A 16535-nucleotide genomic window follows, 5' to 3' on the forward strand; every position below is an offset into this window, starting at 1 on the left:
GAGATAGGAATACATCGAGAAGATAATTGAGGACGTAGGTACCAAGTGCTACTCTGAGATGTAAAGATTGGTACAGGAGAGGAATTCGTGGTGGCAGCATCAAATCATTCAGGACACTGAGGCCTCAATGAGAAAAATTTCAAGAACGGAGGACACAGAGACAGGCAGAAAACCTGCTGCATATGCCGACTGCCTACTCTGCCCAACTCAACGCTCATCCAAAGTTCCATTGAATAATTTTGCATTAGAAGATAACTGAGTAACGTAAACAGTTGAGAGCAGCTGATAGCTGAATTGATGCTTCATCAGCATCTGAAACTACAGCAAAGTTACCTGAGATTTCCGTACATCCTCCCATTTAATTGTAGTTTTCACCTAACTTTTGTGGTACATGGCGAAGAGAATTACTGTTGCAACGCTTGTGGAAACACTTTGTTTTATTTATAAGCGAAAGAAAATGAAATAACCTTAGTTTCCTGACAATCATGTATCTGTATATGTTGGATTTATGTTTGGGACACTGATAAAGAGAAAGGGGAACGGTGCCGTATAATGCATCGCAACAAGCTTACGGTATGGTAGTGGTACAATTTCAGAAACTTCCTGGTTTAGTGAGCTTTAAAAACCTTTCTAGCATTATTAGAGTATTTTAGCATTATTGGTAGGGAAACATACGTTTCTAGCATTTGTAAACTTAGAGAAAGCTTTTGAGAATGTTGACTGGAATACTCCCTTTCAAATTCTGAAGGTGGCAGGGGTAAAATACAGGGAGCGAAAGGCTATTTACAATTTGTACAGAAACTAGATTATAGTTAGAAGATTCGAGGGGCATGAAAGGGAAGCAGTCGTTGGGAAGAGAGTGAGACAGGGAAGGAGCCTATCTCCGATGTCATTCTTTCTGTATATTCAGCAAGCAGTAAAGGAAACAAAAAAAATTGACGTAGGAATTAAAATCCATGGAGAAGAAATAAAAACTTTGACGTTTGCCGACGACATTGTAATTCTATCAGAGACATCAAAGTACCTGGAAAAGCAGTAGAACGGAATGGACAGTGTTTTGAAGGGAGGATATAAGATGAATATAAAAAAAAAAGCGAAACAAGTATAATGGAATGTAGTCGAATTAAATCAGGTGATGTTGAGGGAATTACATTAGGAAATGAGAAACTTAAAGTAGTAGATGAGTTTGGCTATTTTGGGGCAAAATAACTGATGATGGTAGAAGTAGAGAGGATATAAAATGTAGAGTGGCAATGGCAAGGAAAGCATTTCTGAAGAAGAGAAATTTGTTAACATAGAGTATAGATTTAAGTGTCAGAAAGTTCGGAGTGTATCCTTGTATGGAAGTTAAACATGGACAATAATTAGTTGAAGAGAACAGAAGCTTTCGAAATGTGGTGCTACAGAAGAATGCTGAAGATTAGATGGGTAGATCGGGTAAATAATAAGGAGGTACAGAACAGAACGGGGGAGAAGAGCAATTCTTGGCACTTGACTAGCAGGTGGGATCGGTTGGTAGGACACGTTCTGAGGCATCAAGAGATCATCAATTTCGTATAGGAGGGAGGTACGGAGCATAAAAATCGTAGAGGGGGGACGAAGGCATGAATACACTAAACAAATTCAGAAGGACTTAGGTTGCAGTAGTTACTCGGAGTGGAAGAAACTTGCACAGCATAGAGTAGCCTGGAGAGCTGCATCAAACCAGTCTGTGGACTGAAGACCCAAACAACAATAACAACAGTGCAATATAATGTTAATAAATGAAATGTTGAATTTTATAATGTGACATTTATCGTAAGATAGTAATTAAGTAAAAATAAATGAAAATAATTACTTAATTACTATTAGAGTAGGAGAAAATAAAGGTGTTATGGAAAGTGGAGCGCACATCAATTACATTTATCTGAAACAGCATATCGAAATGTGGTCATGGATTACTTGAATGTGCATGCATAAAAGTATAACTCAGGCAATAACTATGGAACATTCTGAAAATAGAAAAGAAAAATGAAACTAGGATATAATAGCTTTTGGCCACTGTAAAGTGCTTTCCAAGGATGTTGAAAACGAAGTACAACAGCATATTCTTATACTTCAACAGACGCTCTTCGACGGACGTGAGGAAACTTGTGTTTGACATTCCAGGAGGGAGAGTATTGTCCCTCAATTTCAATACAGAAGAGGCCATAGCAGGCAAAAAAATTGTCAGAAGGTTTCCAAGTAAAAAATGTCACTGCATCCGTGGTAAATGTTGAAAGATTTAAACAACTCTTAGCTAAGGCGCATCGGAGCTGCACATTAGTCCACTCAAAAATGAAGCTAACGGTAGAGAAGAAACTCCACCTGTCGAATGGAAACGTAAAACAGAGCGTATACATCGCGAATTGTATGACAAAGATCGAACGGAAGAAATGATCCGCTGCATGAGATGCAAATTGTGGATTCAAGTAATCGTGTCCAGATATGGGAAAAGGAGGGAAAAATTTATGTTGCAATACCTGAATATGTAAGAACCAAAAGTAAGGAACGTTTCCGATGTAAGAACCGAAAGTATGGAACGTTTCCTTAAACTTAGACTAGTACATTTCTTTAAGGTCAGTGACACAGTTTAGAAGGGAGGTAAAGTTTATGCACCAACTGGTACAAATTAGGAAATCAGATCCCTATCTGTTATCACTGGCAGATGATTAGCAAATTAAGTTCAAAAATGGTTCAAATGGTTCTAAGGTCTATGGGACATAACATCGGAGGTCATCAGTCCCCTAGACTTAGAAATACTTAAACTTAACTAACCTAAGGACACCACACACATCCATGCTCGAAGCAGGATTCGAACCTGCGACTACAGCAGCAGCACGATTCCGGACTGAAGCGCCTAGAACCGCTGGGACACAGCGGCCGGCTAGCAAATTAAGTGAAGTATGTTTATTTTTCTCGGAGTTTCCTGTCTTTAAATCAGATGCCAAGAACAACATTCTGCATTTGAGGATAACATTGTGTGAACAATTTCGTAACTTGTTGTTTGGGGTAAAATAATTAAAATCTCTAAATGTTACAGTTGAGGCAACATTCCCCTGCATATTATAAGTACGTAGACGAAGTTATAATAGACATATGAATGTATTGCAAAGCCGTAATATGAAATCAGGAAGGCGGAAACGACGGTGGTAAACCAAGTATGTAGTCTGTAAAACCTCAGAAGGTAGCGAGATGATAAGATATAAACTGAATACGAAATTACTTCATTGATCTTGGCACTGAATGTAACCAATGGACCCGATAGTTAAATGATATTAACATAACAAACATTTATTATCAGGTCCTTGGCTTACCTCCATGGCCAGTTTTACCTGATGTCGGCATATGCCGAAACGCGCCACTTTGCATCAATGTAATTATTATTTAGTTAATGACTTATTTCCTTGCGACCTACCCAGCTTCCTACACGGTATATAAACGGAAAGTATTACAGTGCCAAAATGACAGTCCGTGTTCTGACTTTGCTATTTTGGATATAATGTTACAAATGGTCAAACCGTTCAGTGATAGCTACTATGTCATTAGTTGTTTTGTTGTTTTTTTACTCCTAAAATATACTACCACAATTTGGTAGCATATGTAGCAGCCAATCTGCTAACTGATGTGGATATTGTAGAGAATTGGCAGACCTATTGTAAGGCGAAAATGATTTCATGATTAGGCGAATAGTACGGTATGTTTGACGTGGAAAGTGGTGAGCGGCGCTTAGCGGGGCAGTATCTGGCCACGTTGCGTGGCGCCCGCCGGCGCTCGGCGCGGCGACTGGCGCGTCACGGCGCGGCGCGCCCCTCCGCCTCCGCCGCCGCCGCCGCCCCCGCCGCCCCCACCCGGCGGCGCGCCCCCACCACGGTCCCGTCTGCGCGGCGCTCTGCCCCTGCGCCGCCGCCTAGCCGCCGGCTGCCGCCGCGGCGCCCCCTACTTGTACTGTAGCGTATATATTTTCATTGATTGCGCTGGCGTCGTGAGGTGTGACACGGTCGGCGCTCCACTGGCACGGCAGCGCGAGGCGAGCAGCGGCGCCGCAACCGCCAGTACTAGCGGCAGCAGCAGCAGCAGCAGTAGCAGTCGCGGAGCCCGGTGCTCTCGCAGTAGGACGTTCGGGCAGGCACGCGCACGCTCACGTACGTAGCCGGCTGACGGCGGAGCGACGGACTGTGCTCGCGGTGCGGTCGTCGCCGGGACCGGCACCACGTGGTCGTGCGCGCGTTGCGGTGATGCGGCTGCGCTAGGCAGCTGTAGCGGCAGCACCAAGAGCCCTGTGCTGCTGGGATACGTGTACCCGTGCGCGGCTGCGGTGTGGAGGCCGCGCCGCTGCGACTGCAGGCTGGCGCGCGCCGCGCCCTATCCCGCGCCCTCGCAGCCTTTCTACCATCTGCGGGCCGCCTCCGCCGCCGCCGCCGCCCCCGCAGCAGCAGCAGCAGCCGCCGCCGCCCCCGCAGCTGCCGCCGTCGCGACCACAGTAGCCACAGCAGCAGCGGCCGGACAGCCGCAGCCGGTGCCCACGTGCGCCCGCTGCAGGGCCCACGACCCGCAGGCCGCGGCCCCCGCCGCCCCCGCCGCCCCCGCAATCCCGGCTGCCGCCCCGGAGGACATTGTGGCCACCGCGACGCCGACGCCCATGTTGTTCGTGCCGTTCTCGGTGCCTAGCTTCGCGCCGCCGCCGCCCCTAGCGGGCACGGTGGCTGCCGCCACGGCCGCCACCGCCGCCTCCAACAGCCCGTCTGCTGCCGCCGCCGGAGGAGCCGCCGCCGCCGCCGCCGCTGCCGCCGCCGCAGCCGCCGCCGCCGCCGCGTCCGCCCCCGGCAAGGTAACCACGTGGCCGCCATGTGCTCGGCCGGTGCGCGCGCCACTCGGGCACTTGTTTACCGATGCCACGTCTGAGGCGCTGCCGCATGTTGCCCTCCAGCGACAGACGAATGTAGCCAGAGCAGGTCTTCTGCCCCTCCCACTGTCCCAATGTTTTCCAACTACACTTCAGGAATGTGTTAACGCGCCACATGGGTGACCTATTTCCCACCGCAAACTTTGAATAAAAGAAAAATAACGTGACCTCTACGTCGGTCGTTTGTTTACATAACAGCCGCCACGTTTGTTGTTCCATGTGATCGTTTGTGTATCCATCAAAAGCGGACAAACTCAAATGTGTCACACTTCTACCGTTACTGTCTGTTCTAAATCAGTAAAAACGTGACGTGAGTCGTAAATACATATCGATAACGTACTTAAATCAGTTTCGAACAGATGGAAAGGATATGTCACAGTAGACGCTTGTTTAAGCTGCTGCTCATTACTCGGGTATGCTACTGTATCAGGATGAGATTAGATGTTTGCCAGTTAGGCAACGACTCTTTTATGGCAATTTTCCGCGTAGTTATAAGAACCCAGGCAAAGAACGCAGTCGTGGACTGCAACATTCCTCACTTGCCGTTTGCGACATTATGGGCGTGTTACTTTGACATTCAGAAGCCGTGCATTTGAAACCTCGAAAAAATAGTTTTCCCTCAGACATGAGATATGTGGACAGCTTAAACGCAATGGAAAACTATTATCTTTTCACCAGTTTGCTTCTTTCGAAAATGCCTTAAGATCCAACTATGGAAATCATATGTTTACGGACAAAGTTACCTCAAGGTGTCTTCTGGAAAGATGAGGCCCATATAACTGTACTGAGAACACTTCGCGCAGAGAAATGCAGTGACTTGCGAAGTACTGATGTTGTTATTTACATAAGAACTTAACGCTACAATTTGTAGAAACTCATTCGTGGTCCATCTTGACAAACAGAGGCAGTGCGAGTTGTATATTCATGTATGATGACGGTTTGCTGTAACTGTTGCTACTGCACAATAATGGGTTCTGTATGCGAATGCGGACTTCCTGAGATGGAACATTTAATCTCCGGAGGCTTATATTCTATTCTGAATTTGGCTATATACAGGCTACACTAATCTTATATTATGTACAGCTGCCAGACTTTTTCATCCATATACAAAACTGTCTTTCATGGAGCTAGTCAAACAGTATATCTTTCATGTGAACTACAAACATTTTATTATGACTAGGCGTAATACAAACAGCCATTTCAGGTAAGAAGGAATGCTATTTGCAAAAGAATGTTAGTAAGAGCGCTTGTGTTTCTAATGCAAATGTATTGCATCTAGTTTTAGGTGCAAGAATAATATCTCACAAGTTCTTGAGCGCCCATAATTATATTATACTTTCGAATGCAGACGCTACTTTAAAAAGCGACATTCACAGAGAAACGAATATAGGCAAGTATCTCATTTTCTTCAAATTAACTGTCGGTGAATTAGCGACAAGTTATTAGTTTTAATGGAATATCTGTTAACAGACTACATCGAATTGAGTTGCTTACATTACCTAGCTGTTGTCACCCATCACAGAATTTTACATGTATCTCATTACTAATATTAATCAACCACCATTGTGTTTCAACTTGTTTAAATATTGTCAGCAGCAAAAATATTTAAATACGTTCTCTTTCTCCCCAAAGGCTAATCTCAAATCTTACACAGATGCACTCACGTGTGTTCTACATCTGTTTCTAGGATCTTCACATGTAGGTGAAAACGTTGGCTTACTGCACCAACTAGAATGTTCCAGTATTGAGGAAGTCAATCTTAAAGCTAAACTGTCGGACATCATGGAGTACAACGAGGGTTAAGTGCTCCTGCAGTCTGCTTCTAGAGGGTGATACAGTGTAATAGGGCAAAAACCAGTTTCCAGTCATTGATACTTCAGAGATAGTTCTTGTAGCATTGTAGTTCTAAGACTGATTTTAATAAATGTGTTCAAACTCGTTACGACTCAACAGTTACCCATAGTTACATTTCAGCTTAACTGCTATGTACGTTTTAAGAAACCAATATCGGCTGATGAATAGAGAAAGAAGCGTTTATGAAAGACCTTAAAATTTAGTATATTTGATGCTTTTGTTATTTTTATTCCCATACTAGTCTGCTTTCTCTCCAGCCATGACTACAATTCATTTATAGTACCATACAAAAATTACGTGAAGGTTATGCACATTTGCTTGCAGTACCCTGGCATCTCCATTCACAAATAGCCATCCACTGTAATGAATGGTTCGCTTACATTAGTTATTCACGTACGAGCATGAATGATACGAGTGTAGGTCGTTTAATCGCTGTTCATTCAGTTTTCAGGGGAATAACATTCCTTCTGTCTGGCCTCGTATCCGCCCGTATCCATTGATACCAATGTATTTCCATCGTCATTCTTCAAAGGATGCTTATGATTGTGTGATACATTGTTTGCTCTTTATTTGGCACACAGAGGAAAAACATATTTAATAAATAAAGAAGGAAGTTGAGAATCCATTGAGAGAACAGTGACATCTCGTCCTACATGCTTCCATCTCCTACATATACCGTGATTCTATCCCTTTAATACATGTATAAGCCTGGGATTGACCAATACAGTTATTAACCTGTACATTCTCGATTCTGTTACTAAATGGTATATACAAACGAAAACATCTGACCTGGCAGGGGCTTAATATATTACATCCATTTGTGAGGGGTACTAAAATGACGATGTGTACTGTTATAGATGTGAATTATGCATCTACGAGAAGACTGATGAAACGATAAGAACTCATGAGATGTGTTACCTTTGATAGCCCCAAGTAAAGGCAAATTCCAAAAAAATATGTAATACAAACAAAAATAAAGTACACATTGCCTTAGATTCGGTTACATATCATCACTGTATCTAAATATTAACGCAAGAACAATAATTTCGCCAATACCATAGATGAATGTTGTAGTTAGAAAGAACGCTTCCACTTCTTGAATACCAGTATTTAACTGTTAGAATCTTCCAGCTGAATAGTTAACAACGTACAGAGCAACGCTATTTCTGTGGTAGTGGTGCCCTTTGTTGTATACATATATGGAACGTTCTTACAGGGATACTGGAGATGTTACGATTTTACAGTATTACAATACAAAGTATGATCCGTATAACAGAACATTTCCTTTCTTAACTGTCAACTTTGACAAGGACGGCGCAGGATATAAATAAGTTGAGTAAACTATCCAATATAAATCCGCTATAGTGTTAGCAGGGACATGTTCACTGTACACAATCAAGTAATAAATTGCTACATGAGGTACCTATTTCAGCTTACAAGATTTCTACAGAATTTACGAATATAATGCAAATTGCTTTAGCGATAAAACACTTGAGGTATATTTTACCATCCACTGTATTTGAAATGTCTCTGAATTGTAATGTATTCAGTAGTGCCTACTGCCATTGATCTGACTTTAAAATTGTTGTACAGCATTCCAAACTGTCGCTACTGAAGAAAAAATTCTGAGTAAATTCCATTCATTTCTATGATATCAGCAAAAGGATGATGCAAGTTAGGACGTGTAATGCAAGAGAGATGCATGGTGATAGTACATGGAAGAAAAACATCCAGAAAAATAATATTTTGAAGTGTGCCTTAAACATACACATATTTATTGATAAGCCTCACCACTTCTAATAACAGACACGTGTTTCTTTAACAATACAAGAAATATAAGGATTCGAGTGAAGCAGCTGGGACATCACTTTGCATTATTGCGTTAATAAACGCATATTTTCCTTTAAAAAGGTGAATGTCCTTGAAGAACGTCATCGATAACTGACTGTAAGCACAAATCTGTACATAAAGGGCTGTAGTCTTCGTGTTTCCGCGCTTTTATTTCAATGATACCCTGCACACTTTTCCAGAGTGAATTAGCAAACAAATCACGTATATCGACAAGAACTACTGTTCTTAAAACGATGCCAAAGAGCGCCTGTGTAGACACTAATGCTGCAGATGAAATGTACCAGCCGACCACCGTTTCTTCTACAACATAACACATGCAAAACGTTTTGTTCACATAAACTATCCATCAAAATTTTCCTATATGGTCTAAAATCAACAGTCTGCTCTCATGTCACTAGGCTTCAAACCTTTTACAGCCCCATGCTACTACAGAGCATGCAATTAGACATCAGAATTCTTAATGAGAATCTCTTTCAGTGTCAGTTAATGCTGTTTACCTAGAATGGAGTCAATGAATTTCATGGTAGTTGTTGGTGACTGTATGGATTGGAAACTGATACAGTAATTTGTCTCCATAGCCAGTTCGCCAAATGCTGTTCCTTGCATTTTGTGTAACCAACATTTTATGTGTATTGTTATTGGAGATCCAGTGAATGTTTCGTGTTTGCTTACGTACCCCCGCATGATCTCTCATTTTAATGAAGTTTCCACCACTGTTAACATTGAATAGACCTACTAGTGAGTTTTCATCCTAGTTTTGTAGTAAGATCTTCAAATATTTTGGCAACCAAGTTTCTCTCCTTGCAGCAGGTACAATTTCCCATGTATCCCATGAGAAGCATTCCCCAGGTATAGAAAGAAGTCAATATACTTTAATTAACTATAAGCACAATAAAATACAAAGGAGCATAATTATTCAGTAATAGCTGGAATTAAATTACACTTGAATGCATTGGTTCTTGACGATCTCTTTGACCATAATATTCACTAGAGTAGCATTTGTACTATGTACCGATTCTTAATTGATCTTAAATCTTCATTATTAAGTTAATGTGTCAATAACCGCCTGTGAGCACCGCAGGGGGTCCGATTTCATTGCATTGCTTGCTTTCATTCGATGTTTTATGTAAGTCACAGCTGTTAGATCACACTTCTATTTTCAGAAAATATTTTGGTAAAATATTTCTCTGCTACTCATTATCGAGAGGAAATCCATACAACAAACCAATTTACTTGTACTTCAAATGATATACACTCCTCACGTAACTGATCTGATCCTTATAATTAGATCTAAGGTGCGATTCTCCCACTTCAGACTGTGACCTATTTGCAGCCCCATACCATAGCACTCTACTTCTTGCATTTCATTTTCGAATAGGTTACAATTAATTATCTTCTTTTTTTGTTAAATGATCAGAATAGTGGGACGACTATCAATCTAGACTTTGTACTTTTTATATTTATACTTCAACACAGAGCCTAATGTCAGTAGCTATAGCATGATGTTTATTTTGAAATGTCTCTACTTGTAGTAACTGCAAAATAAACACTCCTCCATTTTGTCATAGAAAAACAGGTAATTGGAAGTGTACTGCCGCATGTAGAAAATAAAATCCTTGAAAGTGCTACGTCAGTTATTAAATAAGTCGACAATTTTTAATGTCTTTGACGTAATATCTAAAGGAAAACTCAAAATACTTCCAAAATTCTTAAGTGAGAAACGTAAATTAGTTCAGTATTATTAACTTTTTCAAAGTGAAGGAAATCTTTGGTAGAGAAATAAGAAAGGCACAGGGCTCATTACATTCTCATATTAAATACACCCTCAATGCCGATGACGATTCACACATTGTCATTTGAGAAGAGACTGATTTTTTTGCAATGTAGATTCTTTTCTGAAACATTCATAGCTGACGTAATTACAGCCCTCAGTAAATGGTGAGACAATATGAAAAATAATAATCGCAAAATGAAATATTACATATATGTCCTTCATAGACGATTTAATTCGTATCATACATCTATCCTTTCATAAATCATTCTTAATTATCACACACATATCGGAATATGAAGGTGTAAGAGTGGTCTTATGTGGTACAAGAGGCTATTTAAAACTTACGTTCATGACATTTTGTTCCTCTCTCTACTTTTAGGTAACAATATTGTTACTTGAGATATCTGCTTCCCACAGCCCTGGATAAATAATCCTTTAAAATGAAGAAGTGATGGTCTTCATTTTGCAGTACATTGAGAAGGTGAACTTAATAAGAAAAAGAGACAGAACTAACGTTCTGAGGCTAAGGTTATATACCAATGTGCAAATGTACTGTTTTGACCTCTTTTCTATTTGCAGTGCTGAAGAGCTAACTGACTGACTGCTACTACAAACTGAATGCTATTTTGGTTTTAAATAGAATATAAGCATGATTACTGTTCACCGCATGTTGCAAAAGAGTTCGTGTCAATCATGAATGGGACATTTATATTTACTCTGTGCTCCTGTTTTAAACAGGCCAAGCTATTTTCTGGAAAGCATGGAGAATATATGAAGTTGGTTTTAGTTGCAAAAAATTCGTTTTGGGTGATGGTGTGTATATTCCATATTCATTTTCTCCATTATCATAGAACAAAACTGTTATAACAGTCATAGTAGCAATGTAAAAATAATTTCTAGGCTAAGGATTCAGATAGTGAAAGCCTGTCTGTAGTTGGTAGAAGACTAAAATTTTCAATGTGGTGTTAAGAAGTCATCAGCTAAGGTATCAGTATTGGTTCAAAAGTCTTATGTTCATATAAAGGAAAAGACTGTTACTAACAATACTGGATAACAACGTAAAAAGGGTTGTATGTGACTGCATACACATATTTCTAGGTAAAACGAATGGTGAATTAGCATGGATCGAATACAAATAGTTCACTTTTTTTCCAATTAAGATTTTCATAGTATATTCTGAGGCATAATTTCTTTTACATTTCATCTTATGAACTGCCTATTACTAGATTACCACGTGCAAATAATAAAATAACACGTCGTAAGTTGTTGAACCACACAAATCTCTTTTCCTAGTTTATTCGTAAGTAGATCTGGGTACTGACAGGATACTTCCTTTTAATGTCATTCAGTTAAAAGCGAAAATACAGTCTTAACCATCTAATGGCATGCAAGCAATCATTACATATTTTGCTATATGTATTAGAAAAACACTGGGAAGTTTCATAGTCGTAAAAAATATATTTGGACAGTACGGCATAGAGAGGAAACACAACACTACAATTGCGTTTATGGGTAATTGAGTAATTTTGAGTTTCAGATTAATCCTTGCAATTCGAGGAGGTAGAGGATGCTGTACACCCACCTTTTTAAAATAGTGTAGCCTAGTTATATACTTTACATTTTAAAATTAAAGAAAATTTTCCTATTTTAATCCTTCTTCACTTTAAAATTGCAATTAATGTTATTAAAACTGATAAAAATTAAAATGAAAGCAATTAAAGTAAATAATTCTTATACAAGTATCTGTAACTGTTTGAATTTTTCGGAAAAATTTAATTAAAAAAATTAAGTCTAAATGAATTATACAACTTTTTAGAACAAACGGCAAAATAACATTTTCAAGTTCAGGACCCTTCTTACACATCTATACATCTTTAAAAAGTTTTTTGTGGAAAAAGCTCAGTGAAATCTAACGAAATTTGTAATTTTTAAGGTTTTCCTCGGCATTCTCGAAGTACTCTTCATCTCTGTGTATACATTTCGGAATTAGCATTTGTACTGTTAAAACTGTGCTAAAAGATATTTTCAGGTTCAGGACACTACTTATGCGCCAGTATAAATTTAAAAAAAGAATATTTTGGCAAAACGTAACACCAATTAATGATTTCTTTTTTCATTTTGATGCTGAATACGAAGTACTCCCCTCTCCTCCTTTAGCAGTGCTCATTATAAAAAATGCATTAATATTGCTAGGGTTAAAGGGACGTCACTCTTTAACCAATGATTTCAAAGGCCTTTTAAATGGTCTAACGATATTTAATAAAAATGAAATGTTTTTTCTACAGCTTCTCAGGTGTGACCTACCTCCTACTTTCAGTGTCGGAAAAATTTGGTTTACAGTTACATGTGTGTAAACTAGAATTGAGGTACAGAAATAATAATAAATGTGCGAGTATGGTATAAGATAATTATTGCCGGTTTGGACCAGAGTAGCGTACGAATTTATTCTATGGTCTTTAAGCATCACAAAAAATAGAGGAAAGTCAGAAACTAAAACAAAAGACATAACGCCTTACATACATGAAAATAAATTTTAAGATGATTAGTTTTTTGAGAGAGCCCAACAGAGTAGTCATGCAGAGACATAAATTTAATAACTATTGACGTGCTATCAACTCAGAGATTTACGCTGTTATAATGCTTCATAATTTTATTGACAACACAGTATTTCTTTTGTTTATAGCTTTCCTGATTGTCTCTGGCCGTCCTGACTTCGTATAAACAACATAGTGCAGTGTACTGTGTATTCATATATCATATGTTGCAATCATTCTTCATCAGCCTGTTAGTTGTAACATGCACAGATCGTGGGACCTACTGATTACCAGAAGATGGTCGAAGCCTGAAAGTAGGTAGTACACTTATTAGTGCAGTTTTAAAATCGTGGATGAAAGCAAATGATCGCATAAGTACAACAGATTCAAGAAAACGTCTTCCACTAGTCGGGAAATGTAGTAAGGGCTGCACCTAGTGACATTCTAGCTTCAAAAAAGAATTGGACGTTCTCTTAACGCACTCACAGGAAACACATGGAGATAGGCTTTCTGGGATGTCTCCTCAACGAATTTCTGTCCCAGCACTCCCATTTCCACCAAGCAAGCCATGACCTGGCACGAGCAGCTTGTTTTTAATATTTTAACTCCGGTTATTTCACGGTTGCGCCGCGCATCTCCTCGGGCAATTTTACCCACGGACCGTAATAATTGTAATTGGCGCAAAGGCCTTTGAAGTCGCAGCAATTTCGGCGTACCGCTCCTCCTTCGGTAGACAGCGAAATTACTCTTTCATTTCGTCCAAAAATGGGAGCTTTCATGTAGCTTAATGTTATTTGGCGAGCGTTCCGCATTCGCAGCGGGAGCAGAACGGACCCTTCGCAGGAGAAGCTAAAGCGAGATGTGCATGGGAGCCCCAACATGTTTTGTCACCACAGTCAAAGCTATATACGTGGAGAAGGTGTATACGGACACTGGTCTTTCCTTACCTGCGGGCCATAAGAACGGGAAATTGCTGTATGTATCTAACACTTCTACAGTTCGAACAGTACGAAATGACTTGTGGTCCTGATATTGCTCGGGAAGGTGACCAGTGAATTCATAGTGACGCAATGCGCCCCCCCCCCTACCCCCGATTTTGTTGATGTTATCCAGTTACATTCTTAAAAAATTAAAACTGATAAGAGGTCACACTATAAGCTAAGAATAGCCAAATGTCGCAGCATGTCAGAACTCTCTTCAATTCAATTACCCTACCAAATATCAAAGTAAATCACTCGTATGTGATCTTAGATGAGATACGTAAGCAAGGGCAGACTGTCACACTGTGCAGAGAATCTCTATCTACAAACATATTTTCACTTAAATAAGCCAAACCCAAATCTAGTCATTAACCCTGCTGTGTCATCATTTTTCTAATTTAGTTCAGCACTGTATCAACTCCAAAACTGCATATGTCTGGAACTAGCCACCATTAATTTTTCCGTAAGACATGTTTCGCACTGCATTACTTGATCAGGTCAGACCTTTTCATGTAATGTGATTCCCGCACATACAGTTTTCATTATTAGTCCCTAGCCACTGGCATATGAATATCTCTCTTCACATATGAAATACCTGTCACAGGTTCTTAATTGAAATATAGCGTCTTTACTGTATCTATGCATAGCTCTAAATCTTACCACATCTGCATCACTAATCTGCAGTTAACACTTAAGTGACTTGTACAGGTTTCATTGAACCAGATTCATCCTATTCTCTACTATTTGACTCTCTAAGAGCGCACGGAAAAAAATGAACACTTAAATCATTCCATGCCAGCTCTGATTTCTCTTATTTTATTACGATTATCATGTATCCCTTCGCATGTGATAGTTAGAGATTGAAATTTCCTGAGCAGATCTCTCCGCAACGAAAACTGCCTTTTTTTAATGATTGCCACTCCAATTCGCTTGCCATATCCGTCAAACTCTCTCCACTATTTCTCGACAGTGCAAAACGAGTCACCCTTCTTTGATCCTTTTACTAATTCTTCCAATAAACCTACCTGATAGGGATCCAACACTGCACAGCAAGCGTATTGGAGCCCGTCTCATCAGTAGACCTGTTGCATCTTCAAAGTGTTCTCTTAACACAATGCACTTGACTTGCATTCTGTGCAACTTTATCTATGTGATCGTTTGAATCTAAGATTTTTGGAATTGTAATTCCTAGGTATTTACTTGAATTGGGAGCATTTAGATTTATTTCAGTTATCGTGTAGCAGAAATTGTATGTATTCCTCTTAGTACTCGTGTGGTTCATCCCATACTTGTTATTCTTAATTTTTTGCATCATACACGTGTTTTGTCTAAATCACTTTGTACTTAATTTTCATCTTCTGCTGACGTTACTAGACGATAAATGACAGCATCATCTGCTGGCAATCTACGATGGGTGCAAGTTGTCTCCTACATCGTTTATATATATTAGAAACAGGAGATGGCCTATAGCACTTACCAGCGAAACACCACAAATAACTTCTTCTGTTTTATTCGACAACTTTTCGTTAATTACTACGAATTATGATCTTTCTGAGAAGATATCATGAACTCAGTCGCATCAATGAGAAGATACTCCAGAGACACTTACCCTGACTAGAAACCACCTGTGAGGAACAGTATCGAAAGTCTTTTGGAAACCTAGAAATATGGAATCGACTTGAGACCCTCCTGTAGATTGCACCCACTATGTCGCGAGAATAAAGAGCTAGTTGTGTTTCACAAGGACGGTATTTTCTGACTGCGTCAACAAATCGTTTTTCTCGAGGTAATTCACAACCTTCCATCACATTGTACGTTCCAGAATCCTACAGCCAGTTGACATGAATTACAGGGTTCTACAGTTCAGCTGATACTTCTACTTACTTTCTTCGTTATTGGTGTGACCTATGGTACTATCTAGTACTTAGGTACATGATTGTTAAATATTGAGCTATCATATCAGCAACTCTGAGAGGAATCTGTTTGGTATACAATTCGGATTTCAGGACTTGCCGTAAATGATTTAAGCAGATTTGCTACCCCGAAATTTCTATTTGTAATTTACTCATGTTGTGTTGGCAGCAGTTCGTGATTCGAAATCTAGAATATTTACTTCGTCGTCTTCGGTAAGGTATTTCGGAAAACGCAATTTAGGAAGTCTGCTTTAGTGGCATTTTCATCAGTTGCATGACCCCGCAGTCGTGATGTGAAGGTATTGCTTGTGTCTTGCAGCTGATGTATGTTCACTTACAATCAGATTCTCTTTGAATTTTCTGCTAGATTTCGAGATAGTGTTTCGTTGTAGAAAATATTAAAAGCATCCGACACTATCATTTGATCTAATTTTCGAGTTTCTGTGAAACCTCGCTTATCTTGGGGATATTTTGTATTTGGCATGCTAATTTCGTTCCTTGAGCAACAGTTTTGTTTCCTGTTGTGAGTACCATGGGGTGTCATTTCAGTCTGTTATAAATGTATTTGGTGTAAATCTCTCCGTTACTACCAGTAATGTTACTTTGCATCCAAGGCATATTTGCTCTATGCTTTCATATTTACTACGAAAGAAATGGAGATTGTTTCTGCAGAAGGCGTCTAGTGAATTTCTATCTCATTTTGTA

The 16535-nt window shown here is 39.8% G+C and overlaps 1 protein-coding gene across 1 annotated transcript in view; it reads left to right on the forward strand.

Annotated features, from left to right (window-relative positions):
* LOC126482173 (antifreeze protein Maxi-like) overlaps positions 1–16535 on the forward strand; it is a 132211-nt gene that overhangs the window by 47596 nt on the left and 68080 nt on the right. The window contains exon 2 of the mRNA XM_050106152.1: positions 4172–4849. Within this exon, the coding sequence (XP_049962109.1) occupies positions 4172–4849 (678 nt within the window). The remainder of the gene's footprint in view (positions 1–4171; positions 4850–16535) is intronic.

The sequence above is a fragment of the Schistocerca serialis genome, chromosome 5 (genome assembly GCF_023864345.2).
Source record: "Schistocerca serialis cubense isolate TAMUIC-IGC-003099 chromosome 5, iqSchSeri2.2, whole genome shotgun sequence".
Classification (NCBI taxonomy): domain Eukaryota; kingdom Metazoa; phylum Arthropoda; class Insecta; order Orthoptera; family Acrididae; genus Schistocerca; species Schistocerca serialis.